The 24,220-nt window shown below is 39.0% G+C and overlaps 3 protein-coding genes across 3 annotated transcripts; all 3 read right to left on the reverse strand.

Annotated features, from left to right (window-relative positions):
• Window positions 1-3,459: 3,459 nt before the first annotated feature.
• Window positions 3,460-4,749, reverse strand: LOC131225075 (receptor-like protein EIX2). The gene has a single exon (XM_058220497.1). It carries the CDS (start codon window positions 4,696-4,698, stop codon window positions 3,460-3,462), a length of 1,239 nt encoding a protein of 412 aa, XP_058076480.1. The 5' UTR covers window positions 4,699-4,749.
• A 20-nt stretch (window positions 4,750-4,769) lies between these two features.
• Window positions 4,770-6,486, reverse strand: LOC131225076 (receptor-like protein EIX2). The gene is made up of 2 exons (XM_058220498.1): window positions 5,139-6,486; window positions 4,770-4,792 (listed from the first exon to the last, which is right to left on the reverse strand). The coding sequence occupies exons 1-2, from the start codon at window positions 6,484-6,486 to the stop codon at window positions 4,770-4,772; spliced, it is 1,371 nt and encodes a 456-aa protein (XP_058076481.1).
• Window positions 6,487-13,660: 7,174 nt separating this feature from the next.
• Window positions 13,661-17,359, reverse strand: LOC131224714 (receptor-like protein EIX2). Its single transcript, XM_058220023.1, has one exon. It carries the CDS (start codon window positions 17,314-17,316, stop codon window positions 13,915-13,917), a length of 3,402 nt encoding a protein of 1,133 aa, XP_058076006.1. The 5' UTR covers window positions 17,317-17,359; the 3' UTR covers window positions 13,661-13,914.
• Between the last annotated feature and the right edge of the window lie 6,861 nt (window positions 17,360-24,220).

The following is a 24,220-nucleotide window of genomic DNA, read 5'->3' on the forward strand; positions in this document are numbered from 1 at the left end:
ACTGGTTTTTTCCAGACAATTATCTAGTGAATGGGATGCTTACTTGAATTGAGGCATTGCATTGGATTGCAACACTTCTGGCCAGGCATCATATAAAGGTAGCCATTATGCTTGTAAAGGAGAAACAATGAGTGCATGCATGTGCACTCAGAGGTTGATCTCTCGTGTTGGAAATTTGCTTACCTAATCTTTAATGTTGTTTTCATTGCCACCATTCATGTGAGCAAATGTCATTTTCTGGATTTAAGGAGTTTACAATTAATGAGTATTAGCTTTTTATAATTAACAATTGCAAAAGGTGTAACATTTTCTCCAAATCGTTGGCTTGGTTGTTCATTAAAAGGCAGAGATTGATTCGAGGCAGCTATCAATCCATCCAGAAAGTCCATTAAGCAGGCGCTTGGCTTCAGGTGTGTAGAAGTCCAATTTGGACGGAAGTTCATTAGGAAACTCGTGAAACTCTAAGGTCGGTACAGTATTTAGGAACAGGAAAGGTGAAGTGCATTTAGCATTTTTGGGTCCATCTGGCGTGGTTAAAAGCAAATGAAGCGGAAAGTTGGGCAATCGTAACTAGGCTGAATTTGTCTCCAAATCTTTCTTTAGACCATTATTAGTGCAAATGGATTGAAGAATGATTTTTTCTAGGCATATGGCTGGAAGAAGAATCTTTGGAAATTATCCTTTATCATTGATGAGATTGGATCCTAGCATCATCATTTGGAACCAATTTTAGTCTCTCCTAGATAACCAATGAAATAACCAACATCCTCAATAATGGTCAGTCGATCTTGTTTATACATTAGCCTTTCTTATCCATTAACTTCATGTATTCTCTCTCTCTCTTTCTTTTTTGGTTACTAATAAATTTACATTGTAGAAGGAAAGAGGGCCATACATCAACCTTGATGTGAAAAAGTAAGAGTTGGTTAATTTCTTCATAGGCAAGAAAAAGACCTCTTTGATAACCATTACCTTAAGAATGATGTCATTTTATCTGAAGTGGCATCTGCCCTAATGTCACTTGACATCTAGAGTGAGCTTTCAAAAGTTATGTTTGTATTCATGCATATGTGCATGATAAGTATTATCCATATGCAGCATGTGCACACATGCACATGCACATACACATAATCCAGAATATACCAATTTTTTTGTATGTCTCTTAAGGTTTGTTATGTACAGAAGGTGAAAATGCATAGACGTATCTAATTGCATGCATATATTGTAATGGCCAAAGTGTATATATCTCTTATGGGACTATTGAGGCTTGAGAGAATGCTTGATAGGCTAATTCTTTTTATCATTATATTTATTTATGCTTGAGCTTTCTCCTTCAGCTGAAACTATCTTATTGGCATTTCAAAACGAGATCTTGATGCTGGGAACTAGCGTAATGATTCCATCAATGCTTGTTCCAGCAATGGGAGGAACCAATGTAAGTTCAGATCTTAGTTTACATAGCATATATCCTCACTAATTTTGTTCTTTCCAACTCTTTTTATTCTTGACTTGTTTTAGATATTTTTTTAATTTTTTATAATGAATCACAGGGTGACAAGATATGTGTCATACAAATAGTCATACAAACTCTGCTATTTGTATCTGATGTAAATACACTTCTACAAGTATTGGTTGGAACACGATTGCCAACAGTAGTGGGTGGTTCTTTTGCTTACATTATAACAATCACTTACATTATAAACGACTCATCATTACAGCAAATTCCTGAACCTCATGAAGTAAGTCCTCATGAAAACTACATTCATTTATCACTACTTAATAATGCTCGCAAATCAGGTCCTTGTAGCTACTTGTTTATTTCTTCCTTTCATAATTGTAATTAGCAGGTATTCTCATATTCTTAAGTTGACGGCATAGTGAAAGCATGGTTCACAAGCCTCAGAAGCCCAATGGTCTTGTGAAGTCCACTGCTAGACCTAACCATAGTTAGCAATTCGATGTACAACAAAAATATGGTCACAAATAATACGCATACTGTACATGAACTTGCCAACTATAGACCAAAGGGAGCCTGATGCCCCAGGTAAGGTCCTGGAATAGCCACGCTCAAACAGGGATGAATTTACAGGCCCCTGCCTCTCAGACAGCTGACAGAACAAACCTCCAAACTTAAACGGGGTCATATTCTGATGTTCTCAAGCCGGCTGGCCCTCCACCGATGCCTAATGATCAGTAACTGGTTGATTGGTGGGAATCTAATAAAGTATAAAATAAAAGAAAGCAATAAATGTCAACTTGGGTATGAACACTGTAGGAGTGTTGGTAGGCTGAGTAGCCCAAAGGGCTTGCCCGAGCATAGCCTCTACTAGCAAGGCCTAGTGGACTACTATTAGTACCTAAAGAAATGAGTTGATTTTAAGTTAATGAAACTCGAGCCCAACCCATCTACAAACAGGCCTAGACTCAGGGTCAGCCCAAGCCTACATGTAGGAAAATTGAATGAGAAAAAAAATTACAACAGCCTCAACTCATCATATATGTGTGGCTCTGCTAATGAGTGGTGGGCAAATGAGCTATTTGGACCAAGCATGTTCATGTATAGACCCATTTGGGACCTGCCACGTTGGCATGTGCATTGTGATTTACCTCTACAATCTCTCCTTCATCGCGATACTTTATTTTTATTGCCCAAATAATTGGTATTTCTATAGTGGATGGGCATGTAGAGGTCCACTAGATGAACCATTAGAATCCACTGACCATATAATCATATGCATTGATGTCAGACAAATACTTCTTACTGTGATGAGCATGACAATTGTTTGGAGAATGTGAAGAATGTAATGTATTGGACTTGCTAAGCAAACTCTCTACACATGACAAGGTTTAACTTGCCAAATCATGAGAAATGTCCCACTCCATATGTGACTTGGCCCAAAAATTAAGCCAGTGCCCTCTTCTTCCCAACCTTTTTGACTCTCTGGCTACAGTTATTTAGGTGGTATCCTGAGATTGAAGAGATCGAATTACTCCTGGGAACACATGAAACAAAGATATGAACTGGGTAAATGGAAATGGAAAAGAGATGTTTCCAATTCCTCCAAATCAGAAGTTTTTTCAACATCCATATGATCTACTAAAGTAGATCGGTATTGCCCATATAATGAAAGCAGATCTTGGTCCATGGAGTGGGTCACATCCACACACTGAATTTTGACCATCGAATGGCCCAATTGATGAGTAGGAAAGTTGACACCTATAAAGTAGGAATATTTATTATTAATATTGTTAATTGCAGAAAGGTGGGAGCACACCACCTGCAATTTTATTGATGGTTGAAAATTATATACATTTAAGGGACCAATATTGACCAATCCCCTCCCCAATTCTGATTACCAAGTTTTCCATTACAACTCTCATAATTACTACTAAAAAAGAACCTACTGTGAAGCAACATGAGTTACAACAAATATTCATTACTTATGACTTGGGTTTCCATCAAACTTCTTCAAGCCAACATCCTGTAAAGCAACAATTACAAAAAAGCCTTTCTCTCATATGATCAAAGAATCTGTAATATGCAATCCTCCAAGAGTAACTGAACATTAGAACACAACAAAAGGACCAAAACCCAGCAACAAATCCTAGTCCCATGGCAAGGTAAAACCAAAGCATTTTATTGTCCTCTTCGTCTTTTTCTACATCATTACCAGCAGGCATTGGAGCTTGAGATGTCTCATCACTAACACACTTATCTGTAAGAGGAGGTCCACAGAGATCATTGTTACCCATATAAATAGAAGGATCTTCCAGTGTCTGGAGCTGATTTCCCGATGGAATTCTCCCCACCAAGTTGTTATTTGACAAGTTCAAGTAACTTAGAAAAGTTAAATTTGACATGCTCAGAGGAATTGTACCCGAAAGCTGATTTTTGGATAGATCAAGCGACTCTAGCAATGCCAATTTGCCAATCTTGTTTGGGATCTTTCCAGCCAAATAGTTTCCAGATAAGTTTAAGATACGCAGTCGCAAAAGACTTGTGAGTCCTTCAGGGATTTCTCCATATAAGTTATTGCTTGAAAGATCCATGCATGTAACCAGTGAAAGTGTTCTGGTGTATTCAAGCATCTGTCCCTTCACTGACACAAGCAAGTTTTCCTCATAATATAATCCTGATTTTCCATAGAATAGAAAGTGGTTCGTCTTCTGCTCATTTTTCATTGCAACGAGATTTTCCAAATTTTGAGAAATTTTACCAGATAAACAATTTTGTGCCACATCAAGGACCTGAAGAGAAGTCAGATTTGATAATTGTGGTGGGATGTTACCAGTAAACATATTGGATCGTAAACTTAGAATTCTTAAAGCTGGAAAACTTTTGTCAATCCAAGTGGGAATATGACCTGAGAAATTGTTATACCCAAGGTCAAGAGTTTCCAAACTAGTACAATTCTTCAAAGATGAAAGGATTTTTCCCGATAGGCTATTGTTGCTCAAGTGCATTGTTCGGAGTCGACGTAACCCACCCAAAGACTTGGGTATTACTCCCGATAACCTGTTCTTGCTCAAATCAAGTGCCTCAAGTGCTACGCAATTACCCAAACTCAATGGAATGATACCACCAATATTGTTTCGGGAAAGGTCAAGGACAATCAAGGAATTCATTCCTTCCATGGATGAGGGAATTATGCCACTGATTTGGTTACCTTTGGCAGAAAAGAATTCTAAATTGTGCATTGTAGATGAAAAATTTGGTGGGATTGGCCCAGAAAATTGATTATTGGAGAGAACAAGTACTTTGGCTCCATTCAAAATAGAAGGTACAGGACCACTGAAATTATTGGAGCTCAAATCAATGCTGGCCAAAGGTAGCATTTTTAAAGGGTTGGGCAATTGGCCAGAAATCTGGTTATTTGAAAGGTTCAGTGATTTAAGATGGGGTGTTATATACCAAAACCAGGTGGGAATGATGCCAGAGATGGCTGTGTTAGAGAGATCCAAGTCCCTTACGAAATTTTGTGTTCGTAGCCAGGGAGGAAATCCAGGACCTAAATGAGACGATCCTAGCCATAAGAGATAAAGCTTAAATGGAGGGGCCCAATCAGGGTGCATATCAAAAACCAATGAATTGGAAGACAGAGACAAGTATTTCAACTTTGTGAGGTTTTTAAAATGACCTTCAGACACATTTCCTGTCAAGGAGTTGTTAGAGAGGTCAAGCAAATACAAGTTAGAAAGTTTTCCTAGAGTTGTTGGGATTGTCCAATTCAACTGATTACATGAGAGATCTAATTCTTCCAAGGAATACAATTCTCCAAAAAGAGTGGCAGGGATTGGGCCTGTCAGCATGCAATCGCGGATAGTAAGGTGTTTAAGATTTTTGAGTTCATCAAACCATTCAGGAATGGGCACATGCATATGGTACCCATCCAATGACAGACTCTCTAAATTGATAAGCTTAGTTATGGCTCTTGAAATGCTGCCTTTTGTATTCTCACAGAATGACAAAGAGAGAGATTCAAGAGATGTCATATTCCAAATAGGCTTGGGGATTTCTCCATGTAGCTGACTGAAAGACAGATCAAGTAGCTTCAGCTTACTCCAACTGCCTTCAAGGATCTCTGACCAATTAAACATATGGTTATCATTAGTCAATCCCAACAATAACTCTTCCAAATTATGAAGTTGTGAAAATTGGAAAGGAACTGGACCTTGAAAATGGTTATGTGAGAGATCTAAAGACACAAGGCTACTAATGTTGGCTATCCAGTTTGGAATTGTAGAGTTGAATTCGTTCCAATAGAGATCAAGGACGCGGAGAGATGTGAAATTAACAAAAGCAAGAGTTAGAGGAATATATGAAAGACGACAATGGGGTAAGCGTAGCTCAACGAGGGAAGGAGAGTTGTTCATTACATGCACCCAATCATGGCTTGCCATGGAAAGGTTCACGCCAGACAAGTTGAGGTACTTGAGAAAAGGTAGGCTTCTCAACCACCACAGGTTTTCGGCACTCAAGTAGTCGTAATCGTCAGGAGATGAAGAAAGCTGCAAGGAAATGAGGTGAGAGAGGTTTCCAAGCTGATGAGGAATTCTTCCTCTGAGCCCTGCATATGATAAATTCAGATGCCTCAACTCCTTCATTGAACCCAAGAAGTCTGGAATTGGGGCGCCATTAAAATCATTAAAGCTCAAGTCCAAGAACTTAAGATGCTTCAGTTCGAGCAAAGCTGGATCAATTCGGCCACTTAGACTGTAGTTATCAGCGTGGAGGTCGAGTTTAAGAACAAACCCAATTCTGTTGTGGCAGGTGATTCCTCTCCATTTGCAGCAGTCTGAGACATCATCATCCCAAGAAGAGAGAAGATTGAAGGGATCGTTGAGAGCCTTCCGAAAGGTTGTGAGAGCTTTTCTCTCCGAATCCAAGCAACCACTCACCTTCCAATATCCTCCCCAACATATTAGTATATCTAAAAGAAGGAAGGAAATAAAAAAGCCTCTGTGCCGAGAAAACCAACTCTCCATTCCTTGTTCTCTGTTTGTAGTAGAAAGAGGCAAGCAGCTTCTTTGCTAATTTCTTCCCCTCCGCTATCCTTAATTTATAATATTTGAACATCATGTTGTGTTGTGTTGTGTTTTATATGCATGCCGTTCATACGTTTTAAAGCAATCCAAATCTTAGGTGGACCACACCACAGGAAACGGTCGTGATTGACCGTTAAAAACTTTTCGTGGGTCACATAGTTTTTTGGATCAAGATGATGTTTGTGCTTTCTTTCATCCAGGTGCATTACCTTATCGACGGTTTGGATGGCAAATAAACATTGCGTGGACCCTAGGAAGCTTTTAATAGTGACCATTCCATGATCACTCTTTCCTGTGGTGTGGTCAACCTGAGATTTGGATCTGCTTCCTTTTTCGGCCCACGCCGTAAAATAAGCTGGAAAAATGGATGGACGGCTTGGATATACAAGTCATGAGAGCGGATTAGGTGAGACCTAGACTCACCCAAGACTGTGCAACCCTTACTGTGGGGGCCACCTTGATGTATGGATTCTGTATCCACACCGTCCATCCATTAAAAACTTTTTGTGGGCCACAAAAGCTTTGGATAAATATGATATCTGTGTGATCTCTTTGTGATCAACAAGTTAAATCGCAAATAAACATTTCAGTGGACTCGATGAAGTTTTTAGTGGTTGGGATTCAATCATGATTGTTTCTTGTGGTGTTGTCCACCTAACAGTTGGGCATCATGCTCTAAAATGAGCTTTTAGAATGGATGGACCGTGTAGATTTAAGGTACATACATCACTGTGAGCCCCACAGTCAGGGTCCCACCCACCTCACCTAATCCGCCCCCCTCTGTGCTTGTGTACTGAGTTATGTGGGTTCCATGATGTATGTGTCTTATCCATACCATCCATCCATTTTATCACGTCATTTTGATGCATGAGCCCAAAAAGGAGGTACATCTACACCGTAGGAAACTGTGGTCCTAGAAGCGTCCATCATTGAAAGCTGAAAACTCCCTGAGGGCACTCACTGATGTTTACATGTCACCCAACCAGTTGATAAGGTCACGTAGAGATGGATACAAGTAAAATACAAATATCAGCTTGATCCAAAACTCTCGTGGCCCAAAAAGCTATCATCAGTGAATCGCTCAATGGGATTGTTTTCTACGGTGTGGTCCAATAGAGCTAAGGTTCTGTCTCATTTTTTATCTCAAGCTATAAAATGAGCTGCCAGGACGGATGTGCGGCGTGGATAAGAAAAACATGAGGACCCATAGTTTTTTTCAAACGACTCATTTTCCGGCTGTAGAGTTCTAGCCGGCGGATTGGTTACTACCCCCATTAGAACCTGTAAGGCCCAACGTGATATGTGTGTTTTATCCAAACCGTCTATCCATTTTGAAAGATCATTTAATGACATAAGCCTAAAAAGAGCAGATCAAAAGCTCGAGTGGACCACCCCATAGAAAGCAATGGTGATTACGACACCCATAGTTAAAACCTTCCTACGGCCCACCTATTGTTTATTTCCCATCCAACCTGTTCATAAGGTCCGTTGAAGGAAAGTCATAAATATCAGCTGATCCAAAACTTCTTTAGCCCCCAAAAGATTTTTCTGTATATGCATTCAATCATCAACGTTTATTCTAGTGGTGTGGTCCATTTAAGCATTCGATCTGCTTCATTTTTGTGTTCATCAACTAAAGTGATTTTTCAAAAGGAATGAACAGTGTGATAAAACACATATATATCATGGTGGGCCCCATAGGCCTCTGACAGTACCATCTGTATCTGGCTAGGTGTTGCAGATAGTACCAATCCCTGCCCAGTTCAAACCGCCCCAAAAAAGCAAGCTATCAACATGACGTTGGGTTTACTGCCAGAAGCCCAAACCTGAAGTGACAATGACTTATTTCCAATCACTTACTGGGCAATTCATTCAAAAACCAAACCGGCCCTGCTTTTCGTAAGACATTGTGACATGCCTTTTGCCTGGTGGAGACTTCCATGGTGCCTTGATGTCACCTAGTTATGGACCCAACATGATTTATATGTTGCATCTACAACTTTCATCCTTTTTCAGAGATCAATATAGTGCGTGTGCCCACAAAGAAGGCAGATCAAAAGCTTAAGCGTACCACACGATAGAAAATAGTTTTGACAATAACATCCAATGTTGGAACTTTTTTATGGCCCCCGTTGATATTTATTTGCCATTTAATATGCTCTTGGGGTCACACAAGCCTAGATACAAAGGAAAATACAGATATCAGCTTAATACAAAACTTATGTCACCCCAAAAAAGTTTTCAATGGTAGACATTCAATCCCACTGCTTTCTGTAGTGTGGTCCACTTGAGCTTTGAATTTGCCTTGTTTTTGGGCTATGCCTTAAAATGATCTCACAAAACGTATGAACAGTGTGGATATAACACATCCAGCATGGTGGGGCCACAAAACTTGGTGACGTCAACGTACCACCAAAGTAGGGCACACCACTAGCGTGTGTGTGGTGTGTGTGCGTGTGTAAAAATTTAATTTATTTTTTTTATAAAAAAAAAGTAGGGCACACCACGCAATCCACTTCCACTAAATGGGGAGCAGATTACCGTTGTTCCCCACTTGATGATGTGTTGTATATCCACGCCGTCCATCTGTTTCTCCAACTAGTTTTAGTACATTTTTCCAAAAATTCAGTAGATCCAAAACTTAGGTGGACCACACCAAAGGAAAGATTGATGATTTAGTGCCTCACCATTAAAAATCCCAAAGGGCCCATTGGAAGGTTTTCGTAATTTTTATTTACAATCCAAACTGTTAATAATGTCAAGAAAAATCTGAATTAAGGAAAAATAAAATTATAAGCTGGATCCAAAAATTTCATGACCCACAAAAAGTTTTTAATGGCTATTCATTAATTTTTCTAGTGGTGTGGTCTACCTAAGATTTGGATAATCTTAAATTTTGAAATCACATACTAAAATAAGATGAAAAAATGAATGGATGGCTTGGATATGCAAAAAATGCATGAAGGTGGGCCCTACAAGGTTAGAGTAACACCTACCAAGGTGTTACCCAGGTAATAGCTAATGCGATGCTGCAATGGAGGCATGCGTGACCCATTCAAATTGTGTATGGGAACTATATACGTTCCCAAAGTCATGCCTTTATGAAGTGACCCAATGCTTGCTAGCCTCTAGTAATTACCATACAAGGGGGAAGCGTGCGTGGAAACTGTACGTTCCAAAAACCATGACTTTACGAAAGGATAATGACTTGGTGTTCTTTGGCCCCTGGTAATTACCATACAAGGAAGGTGTGCCTGACCCATGAGTGATGTGCTTGTGGAATTCTAACTGTGCATGTGAACTGTACGTTCCAAAAACCATCTGTATACGACAAAGTACAAACCACACCCATATAGTCTAGGGAACATTTTGATAAGAATTTTATAAATTAGTAGCTCCTTAGTTAGGTTTTTTTGCATTATGGTAATTTTGTTCATTGACTTGGCAATAAGGTACCTCAGAAATTTAGGTTGTGCACATGGGCCTATGGTTTGGTTATTGAGTTGAGTTGAAAAAGTTGTAAACAAAATTGATTTATTTTATTTTGTTTATTTATTTAAGTTAGGATGATGCCTCATGGAGCCTACTCCCAAACATAGGTCAAAACTAGGTGGTAATAGGTTTGTGCTGGGCCAGTATAAGTCTGGGCATTGCCCAACCCTTGAAAACTTGGCCCTAAGACCAAGTCGGAGCCTAAGCCCGAAAAGATTTGTTGGGATCTAGAGCTGGGTATTGAGTCAAGTCGGACTGAGTTAGGGCTTGAACCTTCAATCTGCCTCCGTTTTTGAGCCCATGCCATAAAATGAGCTTTAAAAATGTATGGGTGGATTAGATAAAGCACACACATTGAAGTGGGCCCTATGGAGCCCCTTTGGGACCGTTAAATGATGCTGTAACTTGTAGCTACGGAGTAAATCCGTAGAGATATAGCTACGGTTTAAGTCTCTAGCAAAATACCCCATAGTCCGTAATCTTTGCCCTTTTTTGGTATTTTCCCTTCCAACAATCCAAAGCATTGTAATATCCACTTACATAATTTAAAATATACAAAAAAGGTTCTACTTGCAACACTTTCAAAATCTTTTCTTCCTCTTCTCTTCGCCAACTTACAATTCATAGGGAATCATTGCTATGTTTCTGTGTTTGAAAATATTTATGATGGAATCATTGCTACGTCTATGTGTACGAATATATCTATGATGTCAACCTTATATATGCAAACTTCCCATGAAGTCGAGCTCTATAGGCTCTACCATGATGTGTGTTAGACATCAACATATCTATGATGAAAAAAAAAGAAAAAGTTATGGGATGTCCTAAAAATAAGTGGCATCCGAAAACTCAAATAGGCCACTCAATTTAAAATCATGTAAAATTATGCCCAAAACATGTGTAAAAGCACTTGATACAGCTCACGTAAGTTTTGGAATGGCCTAAAATTTAGTGTGACCCTTCATCCACGCAGGACACACAATGAACGAGTTAGATATCTGAACCACATCTCTGTGGGCCTTATAAACGACTAGGAAGATTTCAATGGGTGGACATCTACTCTCAACTATGTTCTATGGTGTGGCCCACCTACATCATGGATTAGACTGACTTTTAGGCCCACGGCCCATCATAGAAAGATGCATCTAATCGATGGTGTGGATGTCCAACCTCATGATGCAAGCTCCCATCAGGTGAACCTTTTTCCATACATGTTTGGAGTTAACTAACGATCAGATCATGCGAAATCAAGAGATTGTAGGACCCACATATGCAATAGTGTATAAGCAGGTGAAAAAAATAAAAAATAAAAAAAACTAACAAACAAACAAACGGATAGGTGATAATCTGGTGAACAACATTTGCACGTAGGAGGATAATGTTTTACACCATGTGAATAATCTGTAGAAAAAGGTTATTCTAGCAAGATATGTAGACAAAGACGCGCTTTACATCTAGAAACAGCATAATTGTCCAGAATGACAAAGTCAGTCCCATCCCAAGAGAAATGCAACAAGATTTGTCATGAGAGATTCAAGAAATGTACATGGCAATACATGCAATCATCAGTGTGGGGTGGATCGTGAAGATGACCTTGACCCCAAAAATTTAAATGTGTAGCTCAGCCAATGAGTGGGCAAGTTAGCATTTTCTGGACCAAGCATGTTCACACGGAGACCCAACTAGGACATGGCCTATTGATGTAGAGCAGGTTGAAGATACTTTCATGGCAAAGATAGACCAAAGAAGGCCCGATCGGAGGCGGAAGTGATCAGGACTGTCAGAACCTTAAAACAGTCTTATCTCGCAAAATGAAATTAGTTTTTTTGACGTATCATATATGATTTTAAGTTGGAGAAGCTACTTTAGCCAACCAACCCCACTATGCCAGGTTGCCCATGCCAGATTTGCCAAATTTTATCAGATTGATGGTCTAAAGTCTCTTTTAATTTCGTTTTTACTATAAATAGTAAGTTTTAACTGATGTATAACTTTTGATCCTTTGAGTTAAAGAGTCATGCCCAACATGAAAATGTCTTAGAAAAGTTAGGAGAACAAAGTGGTTAGTCTAAATTGGACAATTACTATTTTTGGCTGAAAACCATGAAGTCTAGTAGGGTGACCATCTATAAATAGTAAGTCACGTTTTTAGAGAGTTTGAGTCTAAAACTCTGTCCTAGGTTTGAACTCATTATTTAAATGATTGTAATTTTATTTTCATCATTAATCAATTTATTTTCAAATTTATTAGAAATTATTTCTATTTTTTCTCTCGTGGATTTGAGGTAACTCTGCGAGGAACCAAGAGAGCTCTGTGGATTCAGAGTAGTTATCCCTGAGGAAGACGACCTCATCACGTCCTTCCTGCGTCACCTAGATATTGTAGATCATGCCTGCCATATTGGCATGTGTATTGTGATTTACATCTACAATCTCTCCTCATACACATCATGTTATTCTTATTGCCCAAATTTTTGATATTTCTATATTGGATCGATGGCCAAGTTGGGATCCCACTGACCATTTAATCATATGCATATAGGTCAGATGAGTAATTATTATTATAACTAACATGACATTTCTAGAATTCAAAGAGCAGCTATTTCTTCAGCTTGGTAAGCAAACTCTTTACACATATATATGCTGAATATGACTATGGTCCAAAAATTAAGCTAGCACTCATTATATGGGTTACATCCTAACGCAAGGGAAGGATGTAATGAGGTTGATCATTGTCTTCCCGAAGGATAACTACTCTGAATCTATAGAGTTCTATGGATTCCTCATTGAGTTTCCTAGAATCCATGAGGGATAAAATAGAAATAATTTCTAATCAATTTTAAAATAAATTGATTGATGATTAAAAACAATAAAATTACAATCCTTTAAATAGGGGACTCAACCTTATGACAAAGTTTTAGACTCAAACTCTCTAAAAGTTTTTAGTGACTTACTATAAATAGTAAACTTACTATTTATAGACAGTCATGATTCGTACTAGACTTCATGGTTTTTGGCCAAAAATAATAAGTGTCTAATTTAGCCTAACCACGTTATTCTCTTAATTTTTCTAAACCCATGTTGGGCATGACTCCTAAAACTCAAAGGATCAAAAGTTATGATCGAACTAAAACTTACTATTTATAGTAAAAAAGAAAATAAAATGGACTTTCGACCGTCAATCTGATGGAATCTCGCAAATCCGGCATGGGCAACCTTGCACAACCAAGTTGATTGGCTAAAGTAGCTTCTCCTACCACAAAATGATATTTGATATGTCGAAAAACTCATTCCAGTTTACAAGATACGACTGTTATAAGGTTCTGACAATCCTTATCATTTCCACCCTCAATCGGGCCTTCTCTGGTTCATCTTTGCCATGAAAGTGTCCGCAACCCGCTCTACATCACATCCATATAATGAACATGGACCATTAGTCAATTTTACTAACCATACATCTCTTACAGGTGTGGCCCAATTGATGGTAGAGCAACTGTGGCATATAAATAGAAAAATTTTTTATTTATTTTTTCTTTTTATTTTTACTTTTTAAAAAAAAAAAAAAAAAAAAAAGCTTCATTGATATGGTAAATATATACAATTCTATGCTATTCAGGCAGGAAGCAGGGCCCAAAGGCCACAGAAAGGTGGGAGCATACCACCTGTAATTTTATTGATACTCAAAAATAATATACATATATGAAGGGTAATATTGACCAGTCCCTTCCAACTTTCATTACTGAGATTTCTATTACATCTCATAAAAAGTATCAACAAAACAAACAACCACTGAAGAAACATTTAAGCTGCATGTGCCAAATGTGGATGCCTCCTTCTCAACTCTAGCATTATTTATGACCATGCATCTTGAGACTTTCAATTAAAAAGTTTATCTTTAATCTTATCAAAGAAGCGGTAATAAGCAATCCTCCAAGACTTCTTGAGCAACAGAGAACCACAGACGGCCCAAAATCCCGTGGTAAATCCCAATGCCATTGCAGTGTAAAACCAAAGCATTTCAAACTCTTCTTTGTCGTTTTCAACATCACCACCAACATGCATTGGACCTTGAGATGCCTCATCACTAGCACACTTATATGGAAGAGGAGGTCCACAAAGTCCGTTGTTTCCCATATAAATAGAAGGATCTTGAAATGTTTGTAGTTGATTTCCTGATGGAATTTTCCCCGACAAGTTGTTACTAGACAAGTTCAAGTAACCTAGAAAAGTTAAATTTGACATGCTCAGAGGTATTGCACTAGAAAGCTGATTTTTAGAGAAATCAAGAGACTCTAGCAATGCCAATTTGCCAATTTTGTTTGGGATCTTTCCACCCAAATTGTTTCCAGATAAGTTTAAGACACGCAATCCCAAAAGACTTGTGAGCCCTTCAGGGATCTCTCCAAATAAGTTATTACTTGAAAGGTCCATGCATGTAACCAGTGAAAGTGTTCTGGTGTATTCAAGGATTAGCCCCTTCACTGACACAAGTAAGTTTTCCTTGTAATATGATATTGTCATCCCTCCATAGATAAGAAGGCGGTCCATCTTCTGCTCATTCTTCATGGCCATGAGATTCTCAAGACTTTGGGGAATTGTACCAGATAAATAATTTTGTGCCACATCAAGGACTTGAAGAAAAGTTAGGTTTGATAGTTGTGGTGGGATGTTGCCAGTAAACATATTAGATCGTAAACTGAGAATTTTTAAATTTGGAGAACTTCTGCCAATCCAAGCAGGAATGTGACCTGAGAAATTGTTGTATCCAAGTTCGAGAGTCTCCAAGCTTGTACATTTCTCCAAAGATGAAGGGACTTCTCCTGATAGGATATTTCTACCCAGGTGCATTGTTCGAAGTTTATATAACTGACCCAAAGACATGGGTATTCTTCCTGATAAATGGTTCTTGCTCAAATCAAGTGCCTCGATGTTTACACAATCACCCAATGTTAATGGAATGGTACCACTTATCTTGTTTTGGGAAAAATCAAGGACAACAAGAGACTCCATTTTGCCAATGAATGACGGAATTGTGCCATTGATTTGATTACCCGACACAGAAAGGAATACTAAAATGGACATATCAGATGTAAATTTTGGTGGGAATGGTCCAGAAAACTGATTATTGGAGAGATCAAGTATTGTGGCTCCATTCAATATGCAAGGAATGGGACCACTGAAATTATTTGAACTCAAATCAATGTAGGCAAAAAGTTGCATTGTCAGAGTGTTGGGCAATTGGCCGGAAATCTCATTATTTGAAAGGTTCAGTGAAACAAGTTGGGGTGTAAAATCCCAAAACCAGGTGGGCAAGATGCCAGAGATGGTTGTGTTAGAGAGATCCAACTCCCATACAGATTGTTGTGTGAGTAACCAGGGAGGAAGTTGATGGCCTAAATGACAAGATGATAGGACTATTTGGTCAAGCTGAAATGGAGGGGCCCAATCAGGGTGTAGATCAAAAACCAAGGAATTGGACGACAAATGTAAGTACTTCAAGTTTTTGAGGTTTTCAAAAAGGTTTTCAGACATGTTTCCTGTCAAGGAGTTGTAAGAGAGGTCAAGCCAATACAAGTTTGAAAGTTGCCCTAAAGTTATTGGAATTGTCCCATTCAATTGATTCCCGCTGAGAGATAAAAATTGTAAAGAAGCCAATCCGCCAAGAACTGCAGGAATATTCCCATTCAACTGATTCCCACCCAGAGATAAAACTTGTAAGGAAGACAATCTGCCAAGAGCCACAGGAATACTGCCATTCAACTGATTCTCGCTGAGAGATAAATATTGTAAGGAAGACAATCTTCCAAGAGCTGCAGGGATATTCCAATTCAAGTGATTCCCACTGAGAGATAAATATTGCAAGGAAGACAATCTGCCAAGATCTGCAGGAATATTCCCTTCCAACTGATTCCAACGAAGAGATAAATTCTGCAAGGAAGACAAATCGCCAAGAGATGCAGGGATATTCCCATTCAACTGATTCCCAATGAGAGATAAATATTGTAACGAAGATAATCCGCCAAAAGATGCAGGGATACTCCCATTCAACTGATTTGAAATGAGAGATAAATGCTGCAAGGAAGACAACCCTCCAAGAGCTGCAGGGATTGAGCCTGTAAGATTGCAATCGAAGAGAATAAGGCGTTTAAGATTTTTGAGCCCAGCTAACCAATCAGGAATGGCGGCATGCGTATGGTATCCATACAACGACAGGCTCTCTAAACTGATAAGCTTAGACATGGCGCTTGGAATGCTACCTGTTGTATTCTCAATGAAATATAAAGAGAGATCCACAAGTGAAGTAATATTCCCAATAGACTTGGGGATTCCTCCAGGCAGCTGATCTATAGATAGATGAAGTAGCTTCAGCTTACTCCAACTGCCTTCAAGGATCTCCGACCAATCAACCCCAGGGATATCAGCAGTTGATCCCAACCACAACTCTTCCAAGTTTGGAAGTTGTGAAAATTGATCAGGAACATCTCCATGAAAATTGTTATCTGAGAGATCTAAAGACACAAGGCGGCTTATGTTAGAAATCCAGTCTGGAATTCTAGAGTTGAAGCCATTCCAATGGAGATCAAGGACGCGGAGAGATGTGAAATTAATAGAAGAAAGAGTTGGGGGAATATATTGAAGAAGACAATATCGTAAGCGTAGCTCAACGAGGGAAGGAGACTTGTTCATTACATTCACCCAATCATCACTTGCCAAGGAAAGGTTCACGCCAGACATGTCGAGGTACTTGAGAGAATGGAGGTTTGTCACCCACCACAGGTTTTCTGAATTCAAGTAGTTGAGATCCGAAGAAAGCTGCAACGAAATGAGTTTAGAGAGGTTTCCAAGCTGATCAGGAATAATCCCTGAAAACCCTGCTGATGATAAGTTCAAATACGTCAACTCTTTCATAGAACCCAAGAAATTTGGAATTGGGGCGCCATTAAAAGCATTATAGCTCAAGTCCAAGTAACTGAGATGTTTCAGTTCAAGCAAAGATGGATCGATTGAGCCACTCAGACCCAAACCTCTGCAGTCAAGATGAACGACGTACCGTGTTTTGGCATCACAGGCGATTCCTGTCCATTTGCAGCAATCAAAGCCATCGTCCCAAGAAGCGAGAAGATTGGATGAATCGTTGAGAGCCTTGCGGAAGGTGGTGAGAGCATTTCTCTCCGAATCCAAGCAACCACTCACCTTCGAATTTCCTCCGCAATGTATTAGCATATATAAAAGAAAGATCAAAATAAGAAACCCTCCTTGAGAAGAACATCTTTCCATTTTCTCTCTATGCTTTAGAAAAACAAAACGGCTTCTTTGCTAATTTCTCCCTCCAATATCCTTAATTTATAAGATTCGAAGATCACCTTCATCCAGCATCCAAATCCAATTTCAAAATCAGACTTTTATGATCCGTAGAAAAGTAGTTCGGTGATTAGCACGATATGGTTGGCAGTGTAAGTGCCGCCCCCCATAAAATGAATATTTGATTGACGGAGTCCGTACGCAGTACGCTGTTATAGAATAAAGCAATGGACTTCAACAGAAGCAAGCGAAACATACATCTGAGACCCATGCACAGATAACCGATTTTGTTAGCGGATTGGCTGGTGTACCTCACACCAGCTATATACCATATGTATTGACGTCAGCAAGTTTTGTGAGTCTGATCATGAGGTATGTGTTATATCCAAACCGTCCATCCATTTGGAGAGATCGTAATAAGGCTTGAGATTAAAAATAAGACAGATCTAATTATAAAGTGGACCACACTGCAAAAAGAAGTGGGGAATTGAACGTCTACCATTGAAACTCTTTTTGGGGTCACTGAAGTTTTGGATCAATGTGAAATTTGTTTTTCTTCTTCATTCAGGTCTTTGTGACCTTGTGAACAGATTGATTGGAAAATAAACGTTATGGTGGGCCCTACGAATTGTTTAACGGTGAAAATCATTATCTCCCCTGCTATTTGTGGTGTGGTCCAGATGATCTTTGGATATGATTAGTTTTTGGATAATTGTATAAAATGATATATAAAAATATATGAACGGTGTAGATATAATAAATACATCACTGTGGGGCCATTTAACTTTGATCTCCTTTGAACCGTTCGTACAACTCCGAGCTCGAGGAGCGTCAGTAGTGCTTGTCTTCGCGCGCGATACGTACCTACAGCAGCTATATAGGGAAACGGATTGGCTGCTCCCCCTCACACCAGCCCCGGGGCTGCTGGTCGGTGCTCTGTGGGCCAACTATGATGTATGTATTTCATCAATGCCGTCCATATATTTTTACAGATCATTTTACAATATAAGAAGAAAAATTAGTTGTATTTCAATCTCAATTCGACCACATTACAGGAAATAGTGTTGAATGAGTGTCGACCATTAAAAACATTTTGGGGGCCATAAAAAGTTTTGGATCGAGCTGATTTTTGTTTTTCCCTTCATCTGGGCCTGTATGACCTAATTAACAGATTGGATGTCAAATAAACAGTACAGTGGGCCTTAGGAATATTTTAACGGTGGATATCCAATCACTATTGTTTTCATGTGGTGTGGTCTATCTGAGATTTATATACCTCTCATTTTTAGGATCAAGCCCTAAAATGATTTTTAAAAATGGATGAACGGAATGGATGAAACACATACATCATGATGGGGCCCACAGAGGGCCGGTGTCAGGAGGAGTAGCCAATCCGTTTCTGCTATATAGCTGATGTGTAGTACAACGGCCAATCTGCTTCCCCGATTTACACCAACACAGATGCTCTGTATATCCTCTACACAAGGGTTTTTATATATAATTGTTCGGAGGAAAGATCCTACGGTCCGCATTCAGTCTGATACTTCTTCTAATTGACAAGATAACTAGAACCGTGCAATATTGCATGGGTCTCCCATCCACGGTAGAGCCCTCTCAACGGCTGAAATTTTGGTTTAAAAATAAATAAAATATTTTAAAATTTTTCGTTTTTTTTTTCTTTCAAAATGGTTTTGACAAAAAAAAAAAAAAGTCCGTTTTCTTTGGTATGGCGGTAGAATGAGTGAGAGTAAAGTTGTGTTTTATAAGTGATTGAGTGAATAGTACATTCTTACTTCTAGAAATAGAGGATGAGATGCTTGGTTTGTATGTTCACTCGCACGCGAAGGCGAGGTTGTGTGAGATGGGCCTGAGTTTTGTAGGCCGTTAGAAACCAGTCAGATCAATGGATCAAAAATCGTCGACCATATGGTCAGATCATTGATCCAGTGATCGGAAACGCTCAAAAATTGGTGTCAATGATCATAAACGTTTTACAAACTTTCTGAACCATTGATGAACAACTAGCAATGGTCAACACCTCAGATGTTATATTAATTAGACCATCCAGGTCCAGAATCATCCAAGTCCAATAGATCCCATTAGAATTCTATCTGATCTCTCCAAACATTTTTCTTTTAAGAAAATCGTTGAGTAACTCGAACATTGTTTGAATCACCGAGTTCGACCACTCATCAAATCTGTCAAACAATCAGTTGTGTTAATCGAGTTCCTTAGAAGATCCATTTGTAATTGTTGCATTCGGGATCTTAGAAAAAAGGCTCGTCTTATCCCGAAAGTAATTCGCTAGTAACTTAGCAATTGAGAATGGGGCGAATCAAGCTTTAAGGACAATGTATTTAGATGTGATTCAGCCTAGTATTAATTTAAATTATTTTATTTTCAATTTTTCAATATACTTTTTCAAAACAATGTTATCACAACATATCAACTATATAATCTTCCCTGATAGGTTGATACCTTGCCAGTACTTGTGTAAGCTATCAAGAAATCGGATTGCATATTGAGTTACTCAATACACTTTATTCGAGATAGTAAACTCTCTTAGGTCCATTATGAATGAATGTGGTTTATCCACACCATCCATCCATTTTTCTAGCTCATTTTAGGAGTTGAGCCCAAAATTAAAGCATATCCAAAGCTTAAGAGAACCACACCAAAGGAAACATTGGGATTTATGATTTCCACCATTGAAACTTTCTTAGCTAGGGCCCATGGTGATGCTTATTTGTCATCCAACCTGTTCATAAGATCGTGCAGGCATAGATGGAGGGAAAACACAAATATTAGCGTGATCCAAAACTTGTGTAGCCTCCAAGAATTTTTCAATGGGAAGTAATTAATTTATAATTTACATTGTTTCCTATGGTGTGGTCTACTTGGAGAGATTTGGATATACTTCATTTATTTTTTTTAATTTTTTTTGCTTAAGCCCTAAAATTATCTCATAAAATGGATGGATAAAGCAGATAAAATGCATATATCATGGTGGGTCACACAGAGTTTACTCATTACACTTTCGGATATCAATGCCATGAGAAGTATAGTATGCCCCACCGTGAAAATCACTCCTATCGAAAAACAGTTTGATCCACCGAAAAGTGGCTCACATGATGTAAGCCTAGGAGAGAGGCTCCAACCATCACCTTGACCCCCTCTCCATTCAATGCCTCTCTCTCACAATTTTTCTTTCTTGTTCAATGATTGACATCATTACACCCATATGTTGTGTCAGGTCATTGATGTTGGGGAACTGCAGAAGCACATAGAGATGAATCAAGCAAAGTAATCCAATCACACAACCATGTTCAAACAAAAAAAAATAAAAATAAAATCAAATTTTACGTAGAAAAATCCTTGCAAGAAAAAAACAACGGCACAAAACGACAGTGATGCACTATGAAAGTGAAAAATTACAAGAAATAGAGATTACTGACTCGAAAAAGCATCGAATCTTCCTCACAAGCCAAGCTATGCCCTAAAACCCTTAGGAACAAATTTAGAAAATCTAGAATACCTCTCTTACTACCCAAATCCCGATTACACCCATACATATAGCCTCAATGAGAATCACAATCAAAATCAGAAATAAATCCTGCACTTATACAATTCTGCATGCGCGCTCGATGGGACTTCGATGGCATCGACAATTTGTCGATAGCATCAAATACCTTCGATTACATTGAGTAGAAACACCAAAACGTTCTAGCAGCAAAACATGAATTTTTTGAATTTTCTCGTTGAGACTTCGATGGTATCGACAACTACTCAATGGCACTTTGATATGGCCTTCGATGGCATAGATCGTACAACTTTTTTTTCTTCCAAATTTAAGATATTAACAACATCTCCACCATATCTTCAATCTTCATTATTCATAGCTCATTATCCACATCTCTAATTCTGCCTTACATCATAACTCCACCAACGCTTCCGTACACACTTCATCTTTCATTTACGTCTTCGCCAAGTCCAGAGAAGTTGCACAGAATTTAAACTTTTCTATGGGAACCACCTTAGTAAGCATGTCAGTCGGATTCACATTTGTGTGAATATTCTTTAGAGTTACACCTCATTCCTCAAGTATTTGTCAGAAAAAATGATGACGCAGATTAATATGTTTACTATATGAGTGATAAATAGAATTTTTAGCCAAATTGATCGCTCTTTCACTGTCATAATTAACCAGTACAGCCTCCCGCTAAAGCCCCGATTGATTTATCATCCTCTTCAACCAAACACTTTCATTAAACACTTCTGTCACTACCATATACTAGCAACGTCGAGTTACACGATATGGCTTCTATCGAGTAAGCTTGATATCTAGTCAATCATGTGAGAAGCAGCTTTGGTTATGGAAAGAGTCATCATTGACTGAGGCTTCGACATCCAACTAATCGCTTCACCCACTAACATAAACAAGTAATTGAAAATCGATTTTCTATTATCCACACTACCCACGTAATTAGAATCCACGTATCCTACTAGATTGTCCCCTGATTTATCAAATGTTAGCCTTTCGAAAGGTGGTGAGAGCATCTCTCCCAATCCAAGCAACCACTCACCTTTGAATTTCCTTCGCAATGGATTAGCATATTTAAAAGAAAGAGGGAAATAGCAAACCCTCCCTGAAAAGAACATCTCTCAATAATCTCTATGTTTTAGAAAAATAAAATGGCTTCTATTGATGCAGAAATCTGGTTAGCCTTCCCTGGACTCGCAAACCTACGCAAGAGACGGACACATACGACCTTGGCTTATGCAGGGGACCCTCCGATGCCTAAGTCAAGAACCTGAGTGTAGTTGAGTAGTAAGGGTTTAGGGTTAAAGATTATGCATACCTTTCACCATTGGAGGTACCTTATTTATAAGTGAGGAGAGGCGGTGTCATAGAGGACTCTTATCCCCATTTGATAGTAATTTGATTATAGTAGGACTCGGACTCCTCGCATAGTGGATCTTTCTAGATCCTTGGTTAGAATTTCGGGATGATCTGTGTGGAAGTCAATTTCCGTGATCTCCGGTCGAGAATGCAGACAGAGCTGATTGAGGTCAGGACGGACCTCATAGAGGGGGGTTCAACCGTCCCGAAGTAGTCCGAGCTACATTATAGCCGAAGTCAGTGCTATATATGTTCGTCTAAAGATGGGTCTCGCCGACTTAAGGTGAGATAGCTTACTTCACATTGTAGTTAACTAGAGAAGGCCTCGTTCTTGTGTTTAGAGGTCAAGATCTGCCTTTTCCCGTACTTAGTTGAGGTGGTCGAATTCGGCCTAATTTCCTTGCACTTAGTCGAGGAGGTCAAGTTCGACCTTTCTTAACCACTGGATCACACTGGTTGCTTGTTTGAAATATTGACCTCACCGGTCGAATAGTCGCTCAGTACATTTTCCCTGTAACAGCTATGCAAATTTCTCCCACCCATATCATTAATTTATAAGATTTGAAGATCACCTTCATCCATCAGTCAAATCCCATTTCAAAATCAGACTTTCATGATCCGTGATAAAGTTGTTCGGTGATTTGCATGGTCTGGTTGGCCGTATACCTACTACATGTACGGCAGTTGAGGTCACCTCCATCAAATGAATGGAGTACTACGCTGTTCTAGACGAGGTTAGTGTCTCCAATCTTGACGTGTAAGACATCCGAGCCGTTCATCAGAAACAAAGCTCACCATACAACTGATCGTGACCTAAAATCAAGTTGGTTGGCACATCCTGGGCCACGGACTTTCAGGAACAAGGATCTTCGTCCATCCAGTACTCTTGGATCCACAGTGCGAAAGGAGTCGCAACCATATCTTGGAGGAAATCGGACTCAGTACGCTCGTATCGTACAGACTAAACTTTGGGCCCACCTTGAATGTATGTGGTCTATCTACACCGTCCATCGGCTCTTGCATCTAAATTAAGGGTTAAGCCCAATATTGAAGCATATTCAAAGATCAAGTGGATCATACCACAGGAAACAGTGGGGATAATGATTTCCACCGTTGAAACCTTTCTAAGGCCCAACAGTGATGTTTATTTGTCATCCAACCTGTTCATAAGATCAGAGAGACAAAGATGAAGGGAAAACACAAATATAAGCATGGCTCCCAAAAAATTTTCAACCGTAAACATTCAATTCAAGTGTTTCCTGTAGTGTGGTCCATTCTACATTCCATATACTTCATTTTTGGGCTCAGGCCCGAAAATTACCCGGTAAAATTGATGGAAGAGCGGATCAGATACTGGACCTCAAGCCGAGGACATAAGTCTCCTCAAGCCTTGTATCTGTACAACTGGGACCCATAGATTCGTGATCTAAACCGTTGATCTTAATGAGAAATGTAATGGATGGAGATTCGTCAGAACTCCTAGCTAGTTGAATGATCCTTAATCTTCTATTAATGGACTGGAAATAGATAGATAAGAAAAGATTAAAGCAATGGACATCATCGGAAGAAAGCAAAATATACATTTGAGACTAGTCGCAGACACTTTGATTGCAAAGATGTACTAGAGAAGGCTCGTTCGGAGGCAGAAATGATACGGGTCATCAGAACTTATTATATCAACTGTTGTATATGATTTTGGGCTGAACAAGCTACTTTAGACAACTAGCCCTACGATGTCAGGTTGCCCATACGAGATTTGTGGGATTCCACCGGATGGAACGGGCAAAAGTTCATTTTATTTTTATTTTTATTTTTAATATAAATGATAAGTTTTGGTTTCGTAGTAACTTTTGATCCCTTGAGTTATTGTAGTATTTCCTGACACCAAAAGGCATAGAAAATCAGGAGAATAACATGATTAGGCCAAATTAGATACTTATTATTATTATTATTATTTGCCAAAAAATCACGAAGTCTAGT

The sequence above is a fragment of the Magnolia sinica genome, chromosome 14 (assembly GCF_029962835.1).
Source record: "Magnolia sinica isolate HGM2019 chromosome 14, MsV1, whole genome shotgun sequence".
NCBI lineage: Eukaryota > Viridiplantae > Streptophyta > Magnoliopsida > Magnoliales > Magnoliaceae > Magnolia > Magnolia sinica.